General features: G+C 50.2%; 7 protein-coding genes across 7 annotated transcripts; 2 read left to right on the top strand and 5 right to left on the bottom strand.

The window, feature by feature from the left end:
- Window positions 1-905: 905 nt before the first annotated feature.
- BCR38DRAFT_489967 (major facilitator superfamily transporter) lies at window positions 906-2,659 on the bottom strand (the record flags this gene model as incomplete). The annotated part of the gene is made up of 5 exons (XM_040864464.1): window positions 906-1,883; window positions 1,935-2,097; window positions 2,158-2,363; window positions 2,427-2,471; window positions 2,528-2,659. 5 exons carry the CDS (start codon window positions 2,657-2,659, stop codon window positions 906-908), a joined length of 1,524 nt encoding a protein of 507 aa, XP_040710709.1.
- Window positions 2,660-6,427: 3,768 nt separating this feature from the next.
- BCR38DRAFT_413857 (uncharacterized protein) lies at window positions 6,428-9,070 on the top strand (the record flags this gene model as incomplete). The annotated part of the gene is made up of 3 exons (XM_040858876.1): window positions 6,428-6,469; window positions 6,831-7,565; window positions 7,619-9,070. 3 exons carry the CDS (start codon window positions 6,428-6,430, stop codon window positions 9,068-9,070), a joined length of 2,229 nt encoding a protein of 742 aa, XP_040710708.1.
- Window positions 9,071-10,353: 1,283 nt separating this feature from the next.
- Window positions 10,354-11,406, bottom strand: BCR38DRAFT_354313 (D-isomer specific 2-hydroxyacid dehydrogenase; the record flags this gene model as incomplete). The annotated part of the gene is made up of 1 exon (XM_040856870.1): window positions 10,354-11,406. The coding sequence occupies one exon, from the start codon at window positions 11,404-11,406 to the stop codon at window positions 10,354-10,356; it is 1,053 nt and encodes a 350-aa protein (XP_040710707.1).
- Window positions 11,407-12,728: 1,322 nt separating this feature from the next.
- BCR38DRAFT_83043 (uncharacterized protein) lies at window positions 12,729-13,508 on the bottom strand. The gene has a single exon (XM_040865682.1). It carries the CDS (start codon window positions 13,362-13,364, stop codon window positions 12,870-12,872), a length of 495 nt encoding a protein of 164 aa, XP_040710706.1. The 5' UTR covers window positions 13,365-13,508; the 3' UTR covers window positions 12,729-12,869.
- Window positions 13,509-14,092: 584 nt separating this feature from the next.
- Window positions 14,093-15,460, bottom strand: BCR38DRAFT_449179 (uncharacterized protein). Its single transcript, XM_040861270.1, has 4 exons — window positions 15,213-15,460; window positions 15,063-15,156; window positions 14,500-15,006; window positions 14,093-14,439 (listed from the first exon to the last, which is right to left on the bottom strand). Exons 1-4 carry the CDS (start codon window positions 15,216-15,218, stop codon window positions 14,246-14,248), a joined length of 801 nt encoding a protein of 266 aa, XP_040710705.1. The 5' UTR covers window positions 15,219-15,460; the 3' UTR covers window positions 14,093-14,245.
- Window positions 15,145-15,779, top strand: BCR38DRAFT_83088 (uncharacterized protein). The gene has a single exon (XM_040865683.1). It carries the CDS (start codon window positions 15,343-15,345, stop codon window positions 15,679-15,681), a length of 339 nt encoding a protein of 112 aa, XP_040710704.1. The 5' UTR covers window positions 15,145-15,342; the 3' UTR covers window positions 15,682-15,779.
- Window positions 15,780-17,273: 1,494 nt separating this feature from the next.
- Window positions 17,274-19,428, bottom strand: BCR38DRAFT_449171 (uncharacterized protein). The gene is made up of 6 exons (XM_040861269.1): window positions 19,021-19,428; window positions 18,894-18,961; window positions 18,747-18,837; window positions 18,596-18,692; window positions 18,266-18,529; window positions 17,274-18,169 (listed from the first exon to the last, which is right to left on the bottom strand). The coding sequence occupies exons 1-6, from the start codon at window positions 19,262-19,264 to the stop codon at window positions 17,731-17,733; spliced, it is 1,203 nt and encodes a 400-aa protein (XP_040710703.1). The 5' UTR covers window positions 19,265-19,428; the 3' UTR covers window positions 17,274-17,730.
- Between the last annotated feature and the right edge of the window lie 4,389 nt (window positions 19,429-23,817).

Below are 23,817 nucleotides of genomic sequence, written 5' to 3'. Positions count from 1 at the left end.
AAGTCCCCACAAGTCCTGTCTTCCACATTGTGAATCTTATCCTGAACCGCCGTACTAGGAAGGACATTCTTGATATCATGAAGCCACACGTGCAACTCCTCAAACATCACTACTAATAACAGGCGGCTAAAGATAGAAGGTTGGCTTCATGGAAAACTTTCTCCGCAGTAGCTGAGACGTCACGATGCCCAGCCCAGATGGCGGCAATGCCCTTGTGAACCCAGTATCTCGGTTGGGAATGATGAGCTCTGCTGTCACTTTCTCGGATGCGGAGCGGGTGCTGTGTTGGGTCTCTGCGGCGACTACGACTTCGCCAAATGTACATTAGATGAGATCGGGATGCAAGGAACGGGCGAGAGAAGAAGGCAGTTTAAGCTTGTTTGCTGCATCACCGAAGGGGGACTGTGATAACATGACCTATGCAAAAGCGTCTATGTTGGATAGGATGCGTTCTCTAGCCCCGTCCGACATTGTTGTGACACATCGCGGTAAAAGGAGGAGTCATGGGAAGGTTTGGTAGAATTAGTGAAAGTTTCGATCTGAGATGGACTACGGTAAGGACTAGAAGGTGGCAGGCCAAAGGATTTCTGTTAAAATTAGTCACTATGGGCCAGTGGAAACATTGATTTCTAAATCATTGCAGCCATCGAGTATCACGATTCGTTTTTGAATGAGAGGGGTGTTTGAAGAGGTCCGACCAGCTTTTATCTAAAAGCGGGACTATCCAATCTATGTCCATGTATCATCCAGGTATATCTAGCCAAGGCCTACCAACCAATCCACAAAACCAGCTTCCACCAAAGGAGCCAATGCCACCCTGGTCCTTCCTATCCTTTCGTAGACCTGAGACCTGTCAACACATCAAGATTTACCACCTAGAGCTTGCGCTGAACAAATGAAAGCCATCAAAGTGTGTAGAAAAAGTCCGGTCGCTCATCTCCCAGAGCATCAATTTCCTGGGGAGATTTGCCCTCAATAAGGTATTCGCGCTTTCCTTCTCGACGCTTCTTGTTCTCAATGCGCAAAAGAACATGCATCAAAAGACTCCCACCGAACAAGAAAACGAGCATGTAGCCAATAACGATACCATGGCCTTCGTAGTATCGTTGATGCTTCTGGCTCGCATGTGGAAAGTAGATATTCGAGCTGACGATGCCGTTGAGGTTTCCCCAGCCGATAACAAAGCCAAGCACGACACCCCGCTTGTAAACACCCTCGGTGTTGTTCGCCATCCAGGTAATGGTGTTGGAAATGCAAGGGTAGATTCCAAGCGCTCCAAGAAAGGTGCCCGCGTACCTGGCACCGGGGCTTGGGGCAGCAATCAACAGAGCGAAACCGATAAACCCAATGGCGCTGACGCACATGTTGCATAACCCACGCTGACGGGTTCGATCGGCGACAAATCCAACCAAAACGGTGAACAGCGCGGCGAGGACGTAAGGAGGCACACTCAAGAGTTGAACGGTGATGGTACTACTACCGAGTCCCAGCTCCTGAACAATACTCGGTAGAAACATCGAGAAGGCATACAGAGGCATATCGCAGCCCATGTATATAGCCATCCCAAGCCACATCTTCCAATCCTTGAGCCCGGCGATGAGGTAAGATGTCTTCCATTCCTCGTGCCCTGCAGAGGACTGTTGATCCTGTTTGAGTCGGCGAATGACACGAGCACGGTCGACATCGGAGAGAAATCGGGCATCATCGGGGAAGTCGTGAACCATCCAGAAGGACGCAACGCCGAATACGACGGTGAGAAGCCCTTCAAGGATAAAGATCCATGCCCATCCAGGTTTACCCCCGATGCCGCTCATCTTCTCAATGCCCGCGGCTAGGAGACCACCAAATGACCCAGCAGTGGCCGCTGCTGAGAAGAAAATGGCCTGAAATAATTAGAGAGACGATTGTGTACAGGAAAGCGGTGTGGAACTTACGGCTCGGATTCCAAACTCTGAGCGTCTGTACCAACAAGATAGGTAGTAGTTCACACCAGGAAAGAGACCAGCTTCTGCCAAGCCCAAGAACCAGCGCGCTGCCAGGAGCCCGGAGTAGTTATGACAAAATCCCATTCCAAACATAGACAAGCCCCAAATTACCCTGTAGTTATGGTTACTAACTATAGTTGATGTACGGTGGAATCGAAATGACTGAGCTCACATGATGATGGGCAGAAACACGGATGGCCGTAGCTTTTTCAGCATGACGTTCGTTATGGGCTCAAACACGGCATATGACACGAAGAAGATAGTCAAGGTAGAGTTGTACTGCAAAGTGCTGAGATGCAGATCAGTATTAAGCCCGGCGACTTTAGCATTGCCGATATTGGTACGATCCAGGAAAGCCAGCAGGTAGAGGATGCAAAGCTAGAGGTAGCATGTCAGCATAAGGAAGCAAGACAACTCTGGCAATAAGTCGGAACCACTTACCCATGGTATAAGGGTCCAGTCGAGTTTTCGAACGAGGGCGCGCTCCTATTACAGTAATCAGTCACAGTGGTACTAGGATGCGACGCATATAGGATACGTACGATCTTTTCTCTCTCCTCGGGACTGAGATTGGCGTCGGGGTCGTCGGGCAGATGCTCAAGTCCTATGGAATGAGGGGCTTCAAGGCTTTCGCGCGAAGGTGCCTTCGCGGAAAGTTTCTCGATGTCACTCATGATAGATTAATGTCGGTATCGCTAGCTCGACTCGCATTCGTCAATGAAGGAAAGCGCCTGTTTTGATGTCACGAAGAAGCAAGATATATGGTAGAAGGGTTCTGTCCCGTCTGCAATATTCCGCTGTCTTAGGTTAAGGTTCTTGTGGGCAGCCGGGCGAACGGTACGAGGAACTTTTAAGCAAATAACTGCAATGATGTCGACGATTGTGGTGGAGGTGACATAGGATATGGGGAACCTCTGAAGATTTGGAATGAAACCAAGTCCAGAAGTAGTAGAACAGGATCGAAGAAGATCTGCTCTTAATAGGAAACTCTTTGCGTGCAGTTGGCTGCCGGCTCAGAGGGGCGGGGAGAAATGTGCCTCGGGGTCGGTGTTTGGTCGCAATGAGAAAATACTTGCAAGGCTATTTGGGGGCTCCAGACATTTATTAATCAAACTTAGGGAAAGAACGATTGGAGTACAAGAAAGGAAGGCGCGACTCAATCCCTTCATCTCCTCACTTCCCAGTACAGCAATCGTTGCGGTTGCCTTTTGCCCGTTGCATCGGTCCAACTTGATCCTGCTCGACCGCTTCTTTCCTCCTACGTCCAAATCATCGATCATATTTTTTACACCTCAACATCAACACACTAAAGGCGCACATCTAGCAAGCTTGCACTCTACGTGGCGTCGCTCGGCAAGCCCAATCCTGCGTAAGCTCTCCAATAGCGCTAGCCAAATAACCATGCCTGCGCACATGGTGGCTTGCAGTCAATTGCAGCTGGAGGCAAATTTTCACCGGGATCTTTTGCGGCATACCCAAGGATGGTAGGCGGGTCCTAAGATCCCTAAAAACGCGTTTCATTGAGCCGAGGGGAATGATGGCAAGGGCATTCCAATTCAAGTGAAGATAGGATGGTATACAGCAACAAAAAGTGTTGATACATGCACAAGCCGACTTGCGTTGCACTCACCCAGTTATAACTGATGCGGCGCATCTGGAATTTAATGCCGCGTTAGTACAAGGATACCGAGTACGGGGATGCTCAAAAGCAGACACAGACTCAGCCCGTGCCATGCAGCAAGGTGACTCCACGGCGTGGACGGCTAGTTGAAAGAAGCCAAATACTGTATCGCGTTGCATCTTGTACTTTGACAATCTGAACGAGGACACCATCGGCGGTACGTAGGACACGATTGAAAACCCTCGGCCTCCGGCACGACCTCACACCTGCTATACTCCCGCCGGGCCGGTTTGCATAATTCTTTGCGAGATGTTGGCCGACGGCTCTCTGTCTGCCCGGCGTGAGAGCCATGTCTGCGTACAGCTTGGTCGATACGTACGCCCCCAAGCCCGAGATTAAGACCAAAGTGCAATTGGCTCCAGATGTCCTTCCTTTATCCCGAAGTAGCATGACTTGCGGCCGAATGGGCTCGAAAGACAGTCTCTGGGCGGGTGTCGCTCGTCTCGCATGGAATCAGTCAGCAGCATTCCATCACACAAGATTCCACCCTGATACCTGTCATGTCTAAGATACGGTCATACAGATCGCTGCAGGTGGCTCTGCTGTACTTGGGCTGCCCTACCTGTCAATCTTGCAAGCAATCAACCACGCGGCAACTTGCGGTCCCAGGCGGTGAACTTAGAACCTTGGGCGAACTACATCTGGCGCGGTATCTCAGAATTTGCTTTCCCACATGTGGCCGACAACGGTGGCCAACAACGGCACCATAACGTTCCCGATAAATTCGTCTCAACTCGGCGGCTTCACGGAATCGGACCCTGATATCTCGCCGCGAACGACGTCTCCGCTTTGGCTCGGCATTGGCGTGCTGCTAGCGCTAACGACTTCCCCGCACGATATCGCGGGGTGAGGGGACGATGTCCCGCAACCTAAAAGTCCCCGCTAGTTTCCCTGGCTGCTCTTCGTCATCATGACAATTAACAGGGGACTATTAGCGCCGGAGCTTATTATCTCTAGAGCGGTTCAGACGAATTATGGGGTTGATGCATCCCAACAACTTCCCGTTCATGTAGCCATCCGATGAGGCACTTCTAATTCATGTTCACAAATGAATAATTCAAATTAGGCGACAATAGCGACTGACCGTAGCTGAGCACCACCTATTCCACCCTTTACGGAGTCAGAGGTTTGAGCGAATCGTAGTAACATCGCCCAGATCTGTCTTCGCAACGATGCTGTAACACGAGACAGCCCCTAAGCTTACTATCACGCAGATTCGTCAAATGCAGTAGACCTTTAGGCTGACGAGTTGTTCTGGGCATGGTGGGTTACAGGGTTCTGTATGAGACAACTGGGCATGGTCGTCTGTAGGTTTCCCAGATTCTCATATCCATGGCTTGGGACGAGGTAATCGCTTGGTGGGATTCTGTAGGGACGGTAGGGACGAAGGGAGCCTGCTTGCTGCAATAAAAATATCCCTCAGTGATGGAGCGTGCTTCTATGCAGCACTGTCAACCTCGCTAGCATGCTGCTATTGAGTGTTGAACGTAAGAATTTGTGTTCAGCCTACCGGGGGTGGCCATCGTATGATCCGTACAGATGGATATTGGCGACAACCAATACCGAGGATGGCGTAACACAGTAGCATTGGAGCTGGGTTGCTGAATTGTCCCATCTACCGATTGGCCGGGTTACTCTGTAGGGGATATGGAGGGGTCGCCCCTCATGAGACAATTACGTAGTGGCACTCGCTCGGCCTGGGTCAATTTCAAATGTCCCCTTATCTTCACCTGACGTGCCTCAGAGGAATAATCAGTGACACAGAAAAGGCACAGGACACGATCTGACTGCCGCTTTAAGAATCACTCCAGGTAATCCCTTCTTCCTTGCATTGAAGTCTTATCGATGAAAGGGCTAAGACAAGCGACTACTGCAAGCACGGGAACCCGCCGCGCATTCATCAAACTGGCTGATTACCAAGTCCGGAACTCAGCTCGGAGCGCCGCACGTGTCGACTCAGGCACAGCGTTCGGATAAAGAAGCTAGCCAACGGGTGTGTGCTTGACATGTGGCATCCCGCAATATCGAATTTGAGTAGCACCGCATGGAAGGTTCAGAAGGGCTGAGGAAGAAGAGGCGACGAGAATGTTGCAGTGTTGTAGCTGATCTATGGCAACATGGCATACCCTCGCGGTAGCTAATCACACTTTGAGTCGGAAGTGCTCGCTCGATTGTGGTGTGCGGAATTCCTCGACTTCAATGGACTGCGACCGACATAACCTGTACTGCCTGAAACGTCTCAAATGCAGAGACAGTCTTTGATAGGGCTATCCAGCGGTCAATCATTGTTGGGAGAATTGCAGCCAAAGATGTAAGTTGGCGAGATGTCTCGGTAGGGGCCACGCGGTAGGACAAACCAAACATGAAGCGCGGCCGGGGCAGCGGCGGACGCGGCGGTTGAAGATCGCCCCAAGACTTTGATCATACAGCCGCTTGCATTCTGTCTGGGAACCGGGCAAACCGTGCAGCAGAGATGGGCCATGTGCTGTGCAAGAAGCAAGGAGAGGAATGCAATGGTCGTTGAAATAGGACTAAACTGGGATCATGAACGAACGAATACCGAGCTTAATTTGACTACTTCCCAGAAGACTCGATAGTAGTGGACATTTTCAATTCCAAGTCGGCTTTTGAAATCAAACCATTGATAACTTCGGATTGTTGCGATTAGCCACGATAAAAAGATAAAAGCACGTTAAGCCACACTGCAAAGACCAGACCTTCCGGCTTGGGATGCTCCGGATTCGGCGTCCAATCGGGTCCAATGTGGCTTGTGTGGATGGTGCCGCCTTCCTGTTGTGCTGAGGTGAGATCATATGCAGCCAAATTGCTTCGGCCCGTACTCACCAATTAGGTGGTCATAAGTACTACAACGTCACCTCGAGTGTGTAACTCAGGCGATGTGAAGAGCAAAAACACGGCCAAATCCAGCACAATTTCTAGCGACGTTGTGTCCAGCTTCGAAGTTCATCCAACGTTGTATTGGGCCTCGGCTAGCAAGGTCATTCATCTCAATAGGAAGCCTACGACGCCGGCAAGCTGTTGTGGAGCACCGCTCTCTCACCTCGCACCTTGTCCGGAAACTGTGTCATCCCAGATCATGACCAAGAGTGTTTGCATAATTGGTGGGCTCTTCTCCGAATCTTCATAAACTACTTGACGCCAAGGTCCCCGCGCTCATTCGTGACTCAGGTGCCGGTCCGTCGGGACTGGTCGCCGCGAAGACACTTCTGCACGATGTCGCTCCAGGCTACTTCAATGTCACCATTTACGATGCCCAGTCACGCGTTGGTGGACTGTGGCCACTCTCAAAATTCGATACCGCGGGACTTGTGCACCCGCTGATGGTGGCAAACCAGAGTAAGCACACGATGCAGTTCAGCGACCTCGCGTGGGACGATGCTACACCCCAGATGCCAAAGGCCTGGCAGGTGGGTCAGTACCTTGACCGCTATCTGAAGAGATACGGAGGAGCAGACGTGCGGCTCGGCCACAGGGTAGTGCAGACGGAGTTGCAAGATGGAGGCGCATGGAAGGTCCAGACCGAGTCTGACCAAGGACCCGAAACCAGCTTGTTCGACTACCTGCTTGTGACGACAGGGTTCTTTGGAACGCCAATATGGCCCGACTACATACCAAAGGACGCGGAAATACCCATCATGCACAGCAGCAAATACAGAGATCTCAAGGCTTTACTGTCCAGAACCAACGGTCAGGGGGGAAGGATACTTGTTGTGGGCGGACAAATGTCTGGTGTCGAGATCGCCGGCACTATCGCTACACATCTGTCATCCGCTGCGAATTGTCCTGGAGCCAAGCCTATCCAAAATCCAGAAAAGTACTCGATACATCATGTGGCACATCGACCGTCTTGGGTATTTCCGTTGTTCACCACAGCAAAGGTACGTCAATAGCAGGGAACCCGCGATGGCAATCTATTGATTATTCGAAAAAGGCTGACGCCTCTGCGCCGCCTTTCCTGCCGTGTGACCTGCCTTCCTACAATCAAGCCGTCCGGCCTCAACCCCTTGAGAATAATCAGGGCCATATCAGCGTCGACTCGGCCAAGCATCTTAACTCTGTCTTTCAATTTGTTCTCGGAACCGACCAGGCCGAGTTCTCTCCTAACCTCAGATTGCACGGCGACAGCCTGGAGCAACAGCCCTTCCTCGCTATGAGCTCACATTATGCTGACTTCGTCAGATCCGGACTCATTATACCCAGTATCGGCAAGGTGACTTCATTGTCAGGCGACACCGCTACGGTGTCTCCGGGAAACCGGGAGATCGGTGATATCGCGGCCGTTGTTCTGGCCACTGGTTTCGATCCCGCTCCGTCTGTGGCTTTTCTACCAGCAGATGTACTCGGTACCATTTCATATGATCCTTCTCAGCCGAGTCTGCCTACAGGTCTAGCGTTTCATGGCACTCAACATCCTTCCTTGCCCACTCTAGGCTTCATTGGGTTCTATCGTTCACCTTATTGGGGCGTCATGGAGATGCAGGCGCGGTTCATGGCAAAGTTGTGGACGACCCCAGACCACTCTGCAGTCCTCAAAGAGGCACTGCGAAGAGATGATTCCATTTCGCGGACGCTGACTTTAAGATCAGATCCAAGAATGTCTCAGTTCCCTATGGGTGATTACCAGTGGCTGATGCAGGAGTTTGCAAAGGCATTGGAGATCACGATATCAGACCCACTAGAGATACCGCCACTGGGGAACGACAAGAGCATGGACATCATTACACCTGCTCGGTACGCATATCCGGGGGTCAAGGATGCGCAGCTGGTCGAGATAAAGAAAAACTTGACTTCAACGCAAGAAACCGCTATCGTAGGTCTCACGAAAGCCAAGTTCGTTGCCCATGCGGTCTTCAGGTCGCTGCTCGGGGAGTGGAGGCTCGAGCGTGACCTTTCGTCTCGTCTCCCTTCACACCCAAGCGGGAGATTTGTGGGGACCGCCAAGTTCCTCCTCCGCGAAGGAACGACCGACGGCAGAGAAGTCCCAGAGGATGGTGACTTGGGTATGGAGTATCTATACATTGAAGACGGCGACTTTACCGCCAGCAATGGGATGACCTTCCGGGCGACCAGACGCTATGTCTGGCGTTACGACGAAACTCGCGATGTGCTCAGTGTGTGGTTCGCCAAGACTGATGACAACATGAGAGCAGACTACTTGTTCCACGAGCTGGAGTTTATTGTACCCACCGAAAATGATGGGAAGGGATGGAAGGCCAAGGCGAGCCATCTTTGCATTGAGGATCTATACGATGTGCACTATGATTTCTTGTTTAAGGCTGTCAACTTGAAGGAGTTCAGGCTGGGATATACTGTCAAGGGTCCCAAGAAGGACTACACCATTGCTGGTGTTTATCGGAGGGCCGAGACTTTGGTTACTCTGTGAGGGTTTGATATTGTGATACACCGATGGGCTAAAATAGATGTCATACCTCTGATCAACACGCCCATGTGGCGTACATAGTGATAGAGTAGAGTATGTAGAGTATTACTTAATGTCGTTTGTTAAAGCAGGACTTGAACCGCCTCCAGTCAAGCGTCTCGTGAGGATTGAAATATGTTTCGGTAACCTTACATATCAGTTGCTTCTGGACGGCAGCGCAGGCCTAGCGTCAGCATCTCGTCCTTGGAGCAGTGATCAACTTAACAGTATGTGAGAGCGATCCCATATTAGGGAGCTTGCTTTGTCTTGCTAACTAGGCGTTGGGATTAGAGAAACAGTCATCCGGTTTCAACCGTGCCACGTGTTTATGTCACTTAGATCATACAAAGTACTCTCGAAATATCAGCAATCATACTCAACTATACGTTCGCTGACTCCTAGCTCTGTTCCTTTGTAAATTACTCGGAAGGTCCTCGCCGTGCTGGAGTAACAACGACAACATAAGCGCTGGATTATTTCATCCTCATTATTCGACCAGTAGTCCCGATGACCCAGGCATGGCCTCCGTTCATACCGAGTACGTGAACCGCCCCATCGAGAGAATAGAGTGGCAACGTGTGGGAATTCGCCCAGTGCGGAATCCTGCGTTTAACCTGTAGCGTTTTGAGCTTAGAATGGTCAACAAGCACTGTTGCGATTCGTAAATGGGCGCCAAACGAGAGACCCCTGAACGGTGCAACTCCTGAATTCTCATGCGCCTGTGCGCATCGCCACCATAGTACCTTTTATAGTGGAAGTACACCCGGAGACAGAACATGCGCTGCGGTGGAACGAAGTGAGTTAAAGGTTGTTCTTATGCAAAACCTGGATTGGTGTCGGGGTCAGTGCTGCAACTCAGTGTACAATTTCTACGGAGACTGATAATGTGCTGATCGACCAAGATCCGGAGCATTGGAACATGAACTCAATTCACTTCTCTGGAAGAGCACGATCAAATGTTACGTTTCAGTTCAACCAGACACTGTCGGCTAGTGTCATGACCAGGTTGACTCTGAAGCATGTTCACACCCAATAGTGCGAAGTTTCCCAAAAATAGTGATTGATATTGGCCGACCGCCGTCTATTCGTGACGTCATATCTATCGTCGCCGTTTCATTCTTGGTTCTACAGAAGGGGCAAATGCCATTGGCTTCCGATGAGGAAAGGGGAGGTATCGTTGTAGGGGAGACTGAGATAGGATTTCCGCTTCACCCACACTGGTGCAGGCAATCACACAGTTGGTGGACCTAGATGCGCACCGGAATAGAGCTGATTCGAGCGCGAGGATTCCCAATGCCCTGAACCAGTGCATACTTGCACTCGCGCCCGTGTATGAAGTCTGCGAGGTTCCGGATGGTGCAAGAACCGATTTCTGTGAGCGCTTCCTCGGTGAAGAAGGCCTGGTGCCCGCAGACGAGAACATTGTGGAACGTCGTCAGTCTCATGAGCTCGTCATCGTCGATGATGTCTCCCGAGTGGTCATTGTAGAATAGCGCTCCCTCGCCCTCGTAGACGTCGAGAGCGACGCCTCCGAGATGCTTGGTCTTCAGGGCTGCGATGACGGCTTTGGTGTTGAGCAGGCCACCGCGGGACGTATTGATCAGCATAGCACCTGGCTTCATTTTGGATAGCGATTTCTCGTTGATGATGTGCTTTGTCGATTCCATGAGTGGGCAGTGCAGACTGACAATGTCGCTCTGCTGCAGCAGGGTGTCGAGGTCCGTGTATTCTCCCAGCCTCGTGATCTCGTCGATCTCGAAAGGGTCGTATGCCAGCAGCTTGCAGCCGAACCCAACCATGATGCGGGCCAGGGCAACACCGATCCTCCCTGTTCCGATGATGCCCACTGTCTTGCCATGCAGGGTCTTCCCCAGGAGTCCGTCCAAATTGAAGTTTCCTTCCCGCACCCGATTGTAGGCGCGATGTGTGTTTCGGTTGAGGGTCTGGATCAGCGCAACGGCGAACTCAGCGACCGCTTCAGGCGAGTACGAGGGGACATTTGCGACGAAGATGCCGAGGCGCTCGGCGGCCTTGAGATCGACGTTGTTGTAGCCTGCGCATCGGAGCAGGACGGCGCGGACACCGCTTTCGGCGAGAGCTTCTAGCACGTCGGCGTTAAGGACGTCGTTGACGAAGACGCAGACAGCTTCGGCGTGCTGGGCCAGTGGGACCGTCTTGACGGTTAGAGCTGACTCGTAGTAGGCGATCTCAATGTCGGCGCTCTTCTCGAGCTCGGCTGCGTGGTCGGTCGTTAGGTACAGCCTGTCGTAAGGCTTTGCGCTAAACACTGCGAGCTTCATGGTTCAGGTAAAGATGTGGCTCGATTGATCTGTAGGGTCGTTAGAAGTGTGAGAGTTCCTCTGCTAATTTATAGTACTGGCAATTGCTACAGGGAGTCAATCAATATCATTTCTTTCAGTTCAACTTTCTAGTTGGAGGTCCTTGGCGACTGCAAAATGGCATGTCAGCAGTGTGCACCCTATTGCTGGCAGTTACACTCGAAGGCTGTGAGCAATGCGCGGCGGTCCCTGCCGTACGTCTCAAGCAAGCATCAGCCAGCTCTTTCCCCCTCTACTCGCCGGGAAGCCATCTTGGCGGGAGCTGGCAGGTCTTGGTGGCCAAGCAAAATCACGGTCCTGGCCGGAAGAATCATCCAGCCAAGTGCACTTTACCTCGCCAGGAAGGCAGAGGCATCTTGGCCTGGTCTGACAACAATGTCCGCTAGTTCTCGTCCAGGGGATGCGCAATCACTCCGACCCGAGTTGATCTAGAACTTTTACGAAGCAGAAGAAGTTGAGTAAGCCGCAATACTGGTTGCAGAGGTTGAAGAAGCATCTCTTGGCCTCGACATCGTACCATTTTACTAATCTTGTGGGCCGTCTGGTTCCCCCAGATGGTCTGATTTTTAGCGTATTAATCGGCTCCAAACGCCCCGCACGACACCAGAATGGAACGGGCGACCAACGCTTGAAAGACTCTAAAATTAAACTTCTGTCACTTAGATCGCTAACAGATTCATGGGCTCGAGCAAAAGAATAATCGTTGTATTAATTTTTTGTTGGTACTATGTACTGTCTGCTCAATCGGTCAGGTGCAAGGCTTTTGTATGCCGTCCGACGGTACCTTCCCAGCTCTAACATCCCAAGCACATGGCCGAACATGTCACCGGATCGTAGCTGGATTTTTGTTCCTGCTTATGAGTTACACTAAGAGTCATTTCGTCAAAATGAGCTCATGCCAGACAAATCATGGTTTGGACGGCCCGCCAATCCGAAGGCGTCACACGAGTTCCGAAAGAATGGTTCAGCTTCAATCCCATCCTGGTGTGTGTCGTACTCGTACTCCCACTCCGGCCTCGACCTTGTTCGTCATGTTTATGGACCCCGTTTCTGATATGTTATATCATTTTTCTCGGGGTGCTGGAATCATGGCGGCATCATGGAAAGCTGCCACAGCTTTAGCTTTGAAATCAAATGAATGAGAATGCTCTGGATATCTGAATAGCATTTGAATCACTGACATACGACCCGGTCTACAGCGGGTTTGGTGGTACAGTCCCAGATGCCTCGGTTGGCGCGCCTTTCTCGACCTGCCATGCCAGCCGAGGTAACAAACCATGCCTTCCAGAGGAATCATGCAATCCTTTCCTATCACAAGACTTTCGGACGGAGAGGGGGCCGTAAAATGGTTCCGTTTGAACTTGACCTGTCGCAGTTTTCCGGCGAGAAGTCGTCTGTGTGCATATTCCGTGCCTACCGTCCGATTAGTGTACTGCAAGTTGCTGGACTCTCAAGCCTCTCTGGCAGCAAGCCGTGTCCGGTTGGTCGAGCCAAAACAACGCTGGACAGAAATAAAATCCATCTCCGTTCCAAGCTACCCTGGCCCCCCCCACAAATCTCCATACTGGACTCTTATCAACCGAAACGAAAGCCACGGTCATGCCTTGGCCGAGCCCGATCGCTGGGCAGCTGGGGAGTGCGATTGATATTTGTCGGGATAAATGCATGTTAGAAAGCGATGGAAGTCCTATGAAGCGATAGCAAAAGAATTGACGAGTGCCCGTTCCTTGCCTGCCAATTTGTCTAGGCCAACACGTACGGGTTGAGTCGACGTCGGCCAATTTGTAAATAACGATGGAGAACAACAGGAACTCGAATTTGTAGCAGGAAAGTTCTTGGATCCCACCGGAAGGGCCTCCGGCCATGTCGAGTGATTTCATCGTCCCGGTACCGCTGGCGCCAGGTGCGTCCATATCCATTCTGAAGAAAACCCCGCGACGATATGCAGCGCGTTCATTTCCTAGAGCAGGCAATGGCTCACAGCAGCAAGCGCAACAGTCGCTGAAGACAACAATCCTCCTGAGGAATTACTGCCCGCGATAAAGGTGGATCCGTGATACAGCACTCAGCGGCAGCCGACGGCAGCCCATGATTCGTTGAAGAAAGTGGGCGGCTCTATCAAGGCTCCTGAGACGACAGGTACCTGTTTCCCAGCGGTGGCGTGGAGCAGAGTCGCCTGGATATCCAACACGCTACATGGAAACATTATGCTGGGTGACGGTACGAAAGCCAGCGCGCATCCTCAACGTCGGAACGAGGACTGGCATCGACCTGAGTGCCACACAGCCGTCTCTAGACCTCCAGAATGGCATCTCTCTCCATGCAGGAAGATGTCGGGGAGACGTGGACTGTTGGGACTAACTTCGACTTTATCCACATGCGCCTCATGCTTTCCTCCTTGTCGAGTCACCGGAGGACCTTTCGGTACTTGGCTGACGCCTGACTTCGCGGAATGACTGTCCGAGAAACGACTGCTCTAGCAATCCAACTTAGACGGATTTAGGCCGATGGATGGCTGCCAATACCAGCAAAGGCATCAAGGGGGTAGCCTTGAAACGTATAGAGGACGGCCTGGGAATGTCGGTGGATGCCATCAACCGATATTGTCGACAGGTAGTTTCGCTAAGTTTACGTCTAGTGCAAAATAATAACTTGTCGAATGAAATTATGTATACAGAATTAGGGTCTATCTATGTTTTGTATCTACAGAGATGGAATGTGCGTTGCAAGGAATGTATACAGCTTGGACACCACCAAGTCTATGGTAACCACGGTCATGTATTCTGACTCTGGCAACTCATTACTCATATGTGTAGCAAAGCTTGCCGGCGGTGGTATCCATGACGTCTCGGACGGTTATATTTCCCCCTATCATACCGAGGTCAAGCTCATAGTCGAGCGTAACATTGTTGTAGGGGATGTCGCCGAAGAAGAGAAAGGGGTATGCCCCCGCCACATCCGGACCACCGATGGCCGTCTTGCGAGCAGGCCAGTCTGCAATGCTCAAGTCAGCACAGGAAATTCACCGACGCAAAAGCATAGAGGAGCACAAACCTAGCATCTGCCATTTGTACCACAGATAATCGATATTGGCATGATGTTGATAGAAAATCGGATCTCCGGGCGACGACCACACGTCGGCCATTTGACCGACCTGCCCGCCCACCCCCCAATGTCCACAAGCATGCGTCGTCGTGCCGTCGAGGGTTAGGTTCATCGCCTCGATGCGCATATCGAACAAGGCGAAATCGTCCTCCTCAAGCGTCCAGTCTACCATGGCTTTGGCACAAGTACGCGAGGCAAACTCGGGGGCTATGTCGCGGCGCAGGCAAGACGGCGTGTATTCCGTGCTCTCTCCGGGACCCATGTTGACGGTGAAGTTGGCCCAAGGACCGGTGGTCAAGCAGCCACCGCCAGAGCGGCCTGGGACAGGGACGCCCGAGGTTTGGGTTATGTTACTTACGTCCTCGATGAAGGCGCCGTTGCCACCGAAGCCGTAGACGGGGTCGAAGATGGGGGATTCGAGGAAGGAGGTCTCCGTGGTGACGTCAAGTGACCAGTCTATATGTGCGGTATGTTAGTGACCGCATGAGACAGACGGCCTTGGAGTTTCATACCCCAGTATGGGAGAGCGCCCTGGTATCCGCAGCTACTCTTGAGATCGGCCTCGAACAGGGCGAGGTAGATGCGGTGCCATGGTAGGAACCGTCCCTTGGGAAGCGTCAAAAATGGGACATCTTGTCTCTGAATAGGGGCCAAAGACTTACGACCATGTGAATCTGTTGAATGATCGCCTGGTAAATGTGTAGGCCCTGGTAGTCATCGAACCGAGACCGCACTCCCGAGTAGAGTTCTTGGGTCTGGCCTGGCTTGGACTGGAGACATTTCACAGCCGAGATGTACTCAAGCTGTTGCGTTTTGGACAGCGTTCTCCTATTACGCTGTGTAAGTCCTCTTTCCCATATGCCGACCAAGCTTCATGCGAGGGCTTACCATTCTTTCCTGACAATAGGGTTGATGCAGCGACCGTTGGCTGTGTCATTGGTTGTGCTGGAGGTAGGACTAGCCGACGTGACCTTGGTCAACACCAGCAGTGCCCCCGATACGAGCCATGGTAGACGCATGATGCAGGGAGGTGGGCTCCTCGGTTGGAAAAATGATCCTGCGGAGTTATGGAAGTCCGAACAGGTTTTTCGCGATTCTGGTGTGGGAGGTGGCGTCGCAAGGAAAATCTAGACACTCCTTTCTCTCAGCAGTGACAAGACAATTCATATAGGAAGCCACGAGGAGTCCAGTTCATCAACACACCTGGGTCTCACCCCACAAACCCGAGAGGTTTAGGGGCCAGCCCACAATGGAAATTTCGGGCTTGACATGGATTGACCAATAATTTTACGGACCTACATGCTGCTTTGAGATGCTATAGATTAGATTAAGAGCCATGGGGGCCATCTGGATCGGCTAGGCCATGCAGAGGAATCGTATGTTGTACTCCCGAATCCTGAAAGCTTGGTTGCCGCTGCATTGGATTAAACGGGGATATATCTGAACACGGAATCATCAGTTTATTGCTGAGGTTCGGGTGAGGCACAGTCATGTCTAGGCTGGTCTCTGCAAAAATTACGACGCAACTCGCATCAATTCGGAGCGAATGTAACCTCACTTATCGTGCACCCGGGGATTTTGACTTGAATATGCCCAGCACCCGCAAGTGGGGGAAAGGGAACGACAAGTCACTCACGGTATTTCTTCTGGAATATCGGGCCAGTTGCAAGCTGCTCTGAGCCAAACCGCACTTGAAAAGAATGAGCTGTAGCTCAATTGACAATGGGGGAAATGTGTAGAGAGTGAATAAGTATGAGCCGTGATTAACAGGGTAACGAGTCTGGGTTTCCAAAATCTGCCCCTCGGTCTGAACAATTTATGATTTACTTGATGATGCAGCCGTTCTATCCCGTCATATCGCTTGGGATTCTAGTTGGCCGTTGACCGGTCTCTATCAAATGGTTCCGCCGGCTGTGTAGCGGGTGGCTTGCTCACCCGTGCCTCATGCCTCGGAATAGTCGGATAGTCTTCCAGTTGGCTTAACCGAAGCCCCATACGTGTCTATCAATCCCTGTCGAGTTCGACATGGTCTACTTCGTACCGTTCCAGCCAAATGACACCCTCAAGATTGAGACTGTTCTGGCCTACTGGCCAATATGATTTGGCCGGTAAACAGCAATATACTATAATCATAAAATCACACTAATGTACAAGAAAGTGGTGATTGGAAACAAGAAGCTGAACATTTCGTAGTACACGTAGGCAAAAAAAACTTGCACATGGCTGGAACGTTCCCCGCAGCTTTCTCCCTGCTAGTTCCCTATCCTTGCCATTATCAACATCCCCTGCTATATCGTCAAATAGTCACATGAAATCCTATGCATTATCAAAGGGAATCGATATTAGTACTATAGCTTACCTAGTGATAATAGTCAGGTAGTGCAAAGTGCGATTAAAGATGGGCCAATAATACGGTGTGTATATTGCAATACTGATTCTTGAGGAATTTAAGGCTTAGTAACTGACGTTAGCATAACTAACAGTATTTCTCTGCATAATCAGTCAAAGGTCCCTTGGCTTACAAGTTTTGTGTGTCAACGAACGAGAGGCCTTTGTGAAGTTGTGTTGAGTTGGTTGAGTTGAGCCAACAGTTAGAGTCAATATGTGTAACGGCGGATGCACCTATGTTCCTTAGAACACACTATCATCTTGGCTACAAGTTCAAGTCTTGTGGAGAAAATATTAATATCCAGAATATGTTAGTCTGATTGAACTTGCGCAGCCTACCTGTTGCGCTTGTATTTTTTATCACTATCCAATTCCTCCCAACTGGCCCCTTTCTCCAGAGATATTATCTTCTAACGTATTGTACCTGGTCCGTGCAACATTTACAAGGTGCTTTTTGTGTGTTTATTCTGGACCTATATTAAATCTCTGTCCGTATAAACCCTGGATGAACCGCTATAGAAGCCACCAGCTATGAATAAGTCAACAATGTTCCCCTTCGACCTTTGTGCACTATGGGTATCAATGTTCCGTAACCAAATCCTCGGGGTACTATAAGAGTCATGTATATGCCATTACCTTGGTTGGCAGGACATCAGTGGGCCTAGAATAGATTCCCCCCGCGCCAATACAGTCAAAAGCATGTTGTAAGCCACGGCTTCGTGTAACTAACCAAAGGCTGTATTTGACCGAAAAGTTAATTATCCACATCAAACCGCCTTCAGTGTTCAAACCTCAACGCAGCTTTCCCGCCTCACATTCTTCTCCACGTTGGTCTACAGCCCTGCTTTCAATACTCACACGAACCACAGTCTGCTTGCATATTTCATCCAGCCCATACATCTCCTCTGCTCTCGTGACGAACCCCTTTTGGCTCTCGCTATCCGTCTCGTTGCCCACACCATCGATACCGCTCCCGCTGCGCAGATACCGGTGTTTGGAGTTACTACCCCCCGCTGTAACCGCCGCGATGTATCCTCTCGACCGCGAGCTGCTGGCATTATTCTCACCGCTCGGTTTCGCGCCGTAGCTGGTGCTAGCCAACTTGCTGCGCAGGCCGAGCTTGTACGAGATGATGCGGATGACGGGTTGGACAGCGGGGAAGCAGCTGCACCAGAGGCCGACGTGGCCTTCAAGGACGGTCCAGAGGCCGACGGTAGACATCTTGTAGGTACTACAATAGGGGCGCTGATTAGTATCCATTTCGTTTCCGTCGGGTCTCAGGCGCAAAGGGTGGGCACTGGAAAATGGGCGGGCTTGCATGACTTACGGATCAACTGTGAAATCTAGAGTCTTCATAAAGTATAGTCGCACAACCCCTGTTGCCGCGGCGAAGAAACCAACGCTGAAGACGAGTATGACCTGGAATTTCCTCCGGGAAAAGATCATTTTATCGTAAACCACCCAGATGGGAAGGCCTATCAGGACGAGGTCGATCATGATACCCGTGATGGAATGAACAAACATCATGTAATCGTTGGCTTGGGCAGACCTGCAGTGGCCAACCGTCATTGGGGGCGGTTTCCATTGATCTCTATAGAGCGTTTGATTATTAGTATAGGGATTGATGCGGAAGAAGTAGGTAGGATGCGGTGCGTACCCGATGGGATTGCAACCCGTCAGGGCGTAGAAAAAGAAGGCGAGCAAATGGACAAGCGCAATTCCGGCTATGGTGTATACAGGGATCATAAATGACTCTGCAGACTATTAGCACAGTATTTCAACACTCTCGTGAAAAGAGTACGACGCACTATCTTTGTTAAGGCGTGGGAGAAACACAGCTGTGGCAAGGCGCACCAAGCCAACGGTCCAGTAAAATAGTAACCCCTGAGTAGTAAGAGACTGGCATTGGTTGAGTCAGTCGTCTTGTAAAAGTAACACAGATGCCAAACACATACTTGTTGGAATTTCTCTACCAATGGCTCTGGCACGAGATCAATATGTGCTCCGCTGCCATAATTGACAGCTAAACGGGACAGTTGGGTCAGATGGCCCCTCAACGATGAAGTCTGGATTTGATCATACCGATAATGTCCATTATCGACATTGTTGTGATGGTTCCGAACGCGAGTACCGCAATTCCATCATCCCAACTTAGAGACTTGGTCATAAACTGTCTCACGTATAGCCGAATTCCAACGAAGAAAGCCGTCAAAATGACAAGTACGATGTCACCAGCTCGTATCGCGTTGCCTTTGTAGTCGGGAGTTTCCCAGTAGTTTGTGCCGCTCTGGGCATTGGGAGCTGAGAGCATGGTGACGGGACTCATTGACGAGCCGGTTGTACACAAGAAAGATAAAACGAAAACAAGGGCTTCACATTTGCTCACTCACGTCAAAAGTTCTCCACGGGCCATAACGACTACGGCAGTCGGATATTGGATCATTCATATACCTACCATCTGCCTGTCCCGTAGATGCAGGTGTGGCAGAGGGGTAGAAGTTCTAACAAGCTTCATGCAGGAGCACTCTAAATCCCTTGGATCAAATACGTGACAGCATAACCCGAAATCCTGTCTGTGCCTGAACAGGGCCAGCAGGCTTGCCGATTTGCCACAGGCATTATGCATCGGGCTCGCTTGAGCATTTGGCTTGCATCGCTTCGGCAGGGGCAACGACGGAAGGACCGTTGCGAGCCTCACAACGACCCCATGATGCGACACCAACTGTTACGCGGAAAGCAACTCCAGTTTTGCGCCAACGGTGGTAAAAGCGTGACCAACAGGTACCGGCAGAGTGGCAGCCACGGGTGAAGGGTTCCCCGAAGGTAGCGAGTACGTGTGGTATATACCGCGGTCCACCAATAGAATATGATACAGATTGATATCGTCAAGGGGCACGGCCAGCCACAGATCAACTCTGGGTTCCGCTAATTACGATTCGTACCGCTGAATTTAGGCACAATGGCAAGTTGCGTTGGTGGGTCAATACTGCAGCAGGCGTCCTTGCGGCGGCGCTGATCTTGACCCCAGAAGGTAACAGGTTACGGTTCCAAAGTCCTAACTTGGACCATGTTCGCCGAAGTTCGCTACCCGCCTGCAACTAAGGAAGTCCGAGCGAAATTACGGTAGCATGACCACTGAGGTTATCGGTAATTGCTTGGTAGAACATTTGCGAACAAATGCTACTCGCATCTGAACTTGTTTAGCATACTACCTGAAGGCCAATGCTCGAGAAAATCAGGTTTACTTCGGCCCGCAAAGCGCATCATGATGATCTGCAAAGAGGGGCGGAGGGGCAACTTTATCGAGTATGCGATCTTATGACTAGTCACGCAGTAGAAGCTACACTATTCTTGAGCTTGTCGTCCCCGGGGGTGTCAGGTCGTTATCCATTTCCGAACCGGCCGAGCAGAGCTTACCAACTGTTTTATATAGGGTTTAATAACATAATTGCTATTAGTAATAAGGCTCAACTATTAGCAATATACTAACTATACTGGCCGAATCAATCTTTATAGTAATACTATGGGATCGCACTGGTACTGGCATTCTAGCTAGGTAACGCTGGGAAGTACAGGTAGGGTGGGGTTGCAGGGTCCAAGCCGTACAAGGGCACTAGAGTATCTCAGTGTACCTCGCTATGACCTCAGCCCACCAATTCCACAAAATCCTATATGAACTGAAGTTACACACGCAATACTCCATGTTTGGTGCCGTTGAGCTGCATACCTTCGTCAGCACAACGCAGGAGACCTGGCGCTTTGTGGTATTCATAACATCCGAGCCAGATAATTTCACATTGGTAGGCGGCCACAGAACAGTTGAAATACAACCGAGGCTAATACCTGGCTTGGTGGGGGCTCTCAAAGATGTAGTTTTAGTAGGCTCGAACGGACTGGCACATCCAGCCTGTGTAGCCAATGAGGCCATAGGTACTGTTCTATGGCAAATGTGACGGTTTTGGATGAGCAGCAGAGTCACTACTTGTAGGGGCTTGTGCAATATGATTCGTTGATCCAAAGTAAAGATTCGCACTGATGTTGGCTTGATTATGCCAGAGGCTCGTACTGGTGTAGCGGGCCTGAACCTCCGAGAAACTTGGGGAAACGGAAACGTCGCCGTGGCCTTAGAATGCTGGACTACGGCAGAGTCCAGTGTGGTATGATTGCTCTGGCTGCGGTCGTTACTACAGTAATATTGATGAACACAAAGTCAAGCACAACACGTGAGCCTTATGATGCTGACATAGGGGCATTGCAGAGTTCATAGGCTAGAAGCTACTATTGCCGTAGACTGTTCGTAGGTATAGTTTAACGTGATCCACAAGCCATTTTCGCACAAAAGTCACTTTCGCACTTTTTCAAATATTTCAACCTTTTAACTTAGCTTGCACTTTTCTTCCCTCCCACATCATGCCTCGTAAATCCAAAGAAGCCGATCTTCAGCTAGCTATCCAAGCTAAAAAGCGCAACCCTGAAATTTCATGGCGTAAGCTTGGCCGTATCTACAACGTTTGCGACCGTACACTAAAGAATCGATTCGACGGCGACCAAACGCGACACGAAGCTAATATGTTAAAACGAAATCTAACTCAAACCGAAGAGGATACGATTGCCCGACGTATAATTGAGATAGATGCGCGAGCATTTCCTCCGCGGCTTCGATACGTTGAAGAAATGGCGAATATCCTACGACGCGTGCGCGACGCGCCCCCCGTCGGCAAGAACTGGACCACGAACTTCGTTAACCGCCGACAAGACCTCCGAACGCGTTTAAACCGTCGAATTGATTACCAGAGGGTATTTAGCGAAGATCCTATCGCGTATTACGCGTGGTTTGAGCTTGTTAGGGACACAATCGCTAAATACGGTATCCTACCGGAGGATATCTACAACTTTGACGAGACGGGCTTCCTAATGGGCATAATCACAACCGGTATGGTTGTAACGAGTGCAGAAAGACACGGACGGCCTAGAAAGGCTACACAAGGAGGTCGGGAATGGGTTACGGTGATCCAGGCTATTAATTCGCAAGGTTGGGCGGTACCGCCGTACATCATCTTCGCGGGCAAGGTTCATCTTGCTTCGTGGTATCGCGGTAACGACCTACCGGCCAACTGGAAGGTCGACCTTTCCCATAACGGTTGGACTACTAATAATATCGGTGTGGAATGGGCAAAACACTTTGTTCAACATATTATTAGCCGTCGGAAGGGTGCGAAAAGTCTCTTAATATTGGATGGTCACGAGAGCCACCACTCGATGGATTTTGAGACTTACCTCGCGGCGCACGGCGTAATTACATTGTGTATGCCTTCCCATTCATCCCACAAGCTCCAGCCTTTGGATTTGGTACCTTTTAGTGTGTTGAAACGGCTGTACGGTGCGTTCGTGGAGGGTTTAATGCGAAGGCATCAAACCCATATTGAGAAGCAGGATTTCTTAGCTGGGTTTTTAGAAGCTTTCATTGGTGCTTTTCACGAAAAAAACATCAGATCAGGATTCGAAGCAGCTGGACTTGTTCCTTTTAACCCGGATAGGGTCATATCTACGTTGGATATCGCAAAAGTAGTACGAACACCGACACCCGACCCCCAATTGCCTCCCTCCGTCTGGGTTTCTAGGACGGCTACCAACACCCTCGAAGCCGAATCGCAGTCAACTTTGATTAAAAGTAGCGTCCAGAGGCATCAAGACAGCTCGCCGACGCATATTTTGAACTCAATTAACTCGATTACGAAGGCTACGCATGCAATGATGCATGAGAATGCATTATTACGTCGGGAGAACGAAGAGCTTCGTGAGACGAACCATATACTAAGTAAGCGTCGTAGGACGAAAAATAAGCAAATCTAATATGGAGGAGCACTTAGTATAGGTGATGCACAAGTTTTACGGGCCTTGAGGGGTGATATCAAGGTTATGGAGGAGGAAGAAGGGGAAAGCAGTCGTCCTGTAAAGCGCCGGCAGACCGGTATAAGGCGCTGTGGTATTTGCGGAGGGACTGGACATAATGCAAGGACTTGTTCAATAGAAGTAGAAACTGATAATGAAGAAGATTTTGAGTAATTTAAAGGATAAAATGCGGATTATGCATAGGATATTACTGAATTACTTGAAGGTGCCAAGAAAAGTGCAAAAGTGACTTGTGTGCGAAAATGACTTGTGGATCACGTTAGACATATTTCAAAAGCATGGGACTTTTACAAGTTCTTGAAAAACTATGGTATCATTGTGACGTGGACGATCCGGAGCATTTGTTTTGGACCCCCGTCCTGCCGTCCTGGAGACTCGAAGCCTGTTCTGGAGATTCGTGTTGGATAACCGTGATGGACACCCTTTATGGACCCCTCCAGGATATTTCAAGCCTGTTTTGAACGCCTGTTAGACCCACATCGCAATAGGAATGGTAGTTGTGCTGCAGCTAAGATATTCGCACGCGAGGAATGACATAATTTAGATCTGAATTGACCAGAATATATAACAGTATAGCATCCGCTTCTATAACTAACTTGTCCGGTAGGTTGTTAACGGTAATAAGCTATTCGTAGAAGTAGAGGATACGAATCTACGTGCTCTCTGTAAGTGCCTATCCCTATCGGTCCGTATCTAAGTTGGCCATCTCCCAGCGCGTTCCGTATATCGGAAGATCGAATTAGAGTACAACGAGCACTATGAGATCGTGAAAGCAGCGCTAAAGCATAGTCTTAATGCTATTCACGTCGTATTTGATGGCTAACACCCCGTAACTATTTGGCGATTTACCCACAGCTTTCGTTGATAGCACTAGATTTCTTACAATACAGGCTATATTAGTTTAATGTAAACAGTTATTTTCATCTGCCGGTAAAATTATTAATTATCAGCGGCTAAGCCTTGATG

The sequence above is a fragment of the Pseudomassariella vexata genome (genome assembly GCF_002105095.1).
Source record: "Pseudomassariella vexata strain CBS 129021 chromosome Unknown BCR38scaffold_19, whole genome shotgun sequence".
Lineage (NCBI taxonomy): Eukaryota > Fungi > Ascomycota > Sordariomycetes > Amphisphaeriales > Pseudomassariaceae > Pseudomassariella > Pseudomassariella vexata.
Note: the sequence above shows the minus strand (reverse complement) of the source record. Positions and strands in the feature narration are given on the sequence as shown.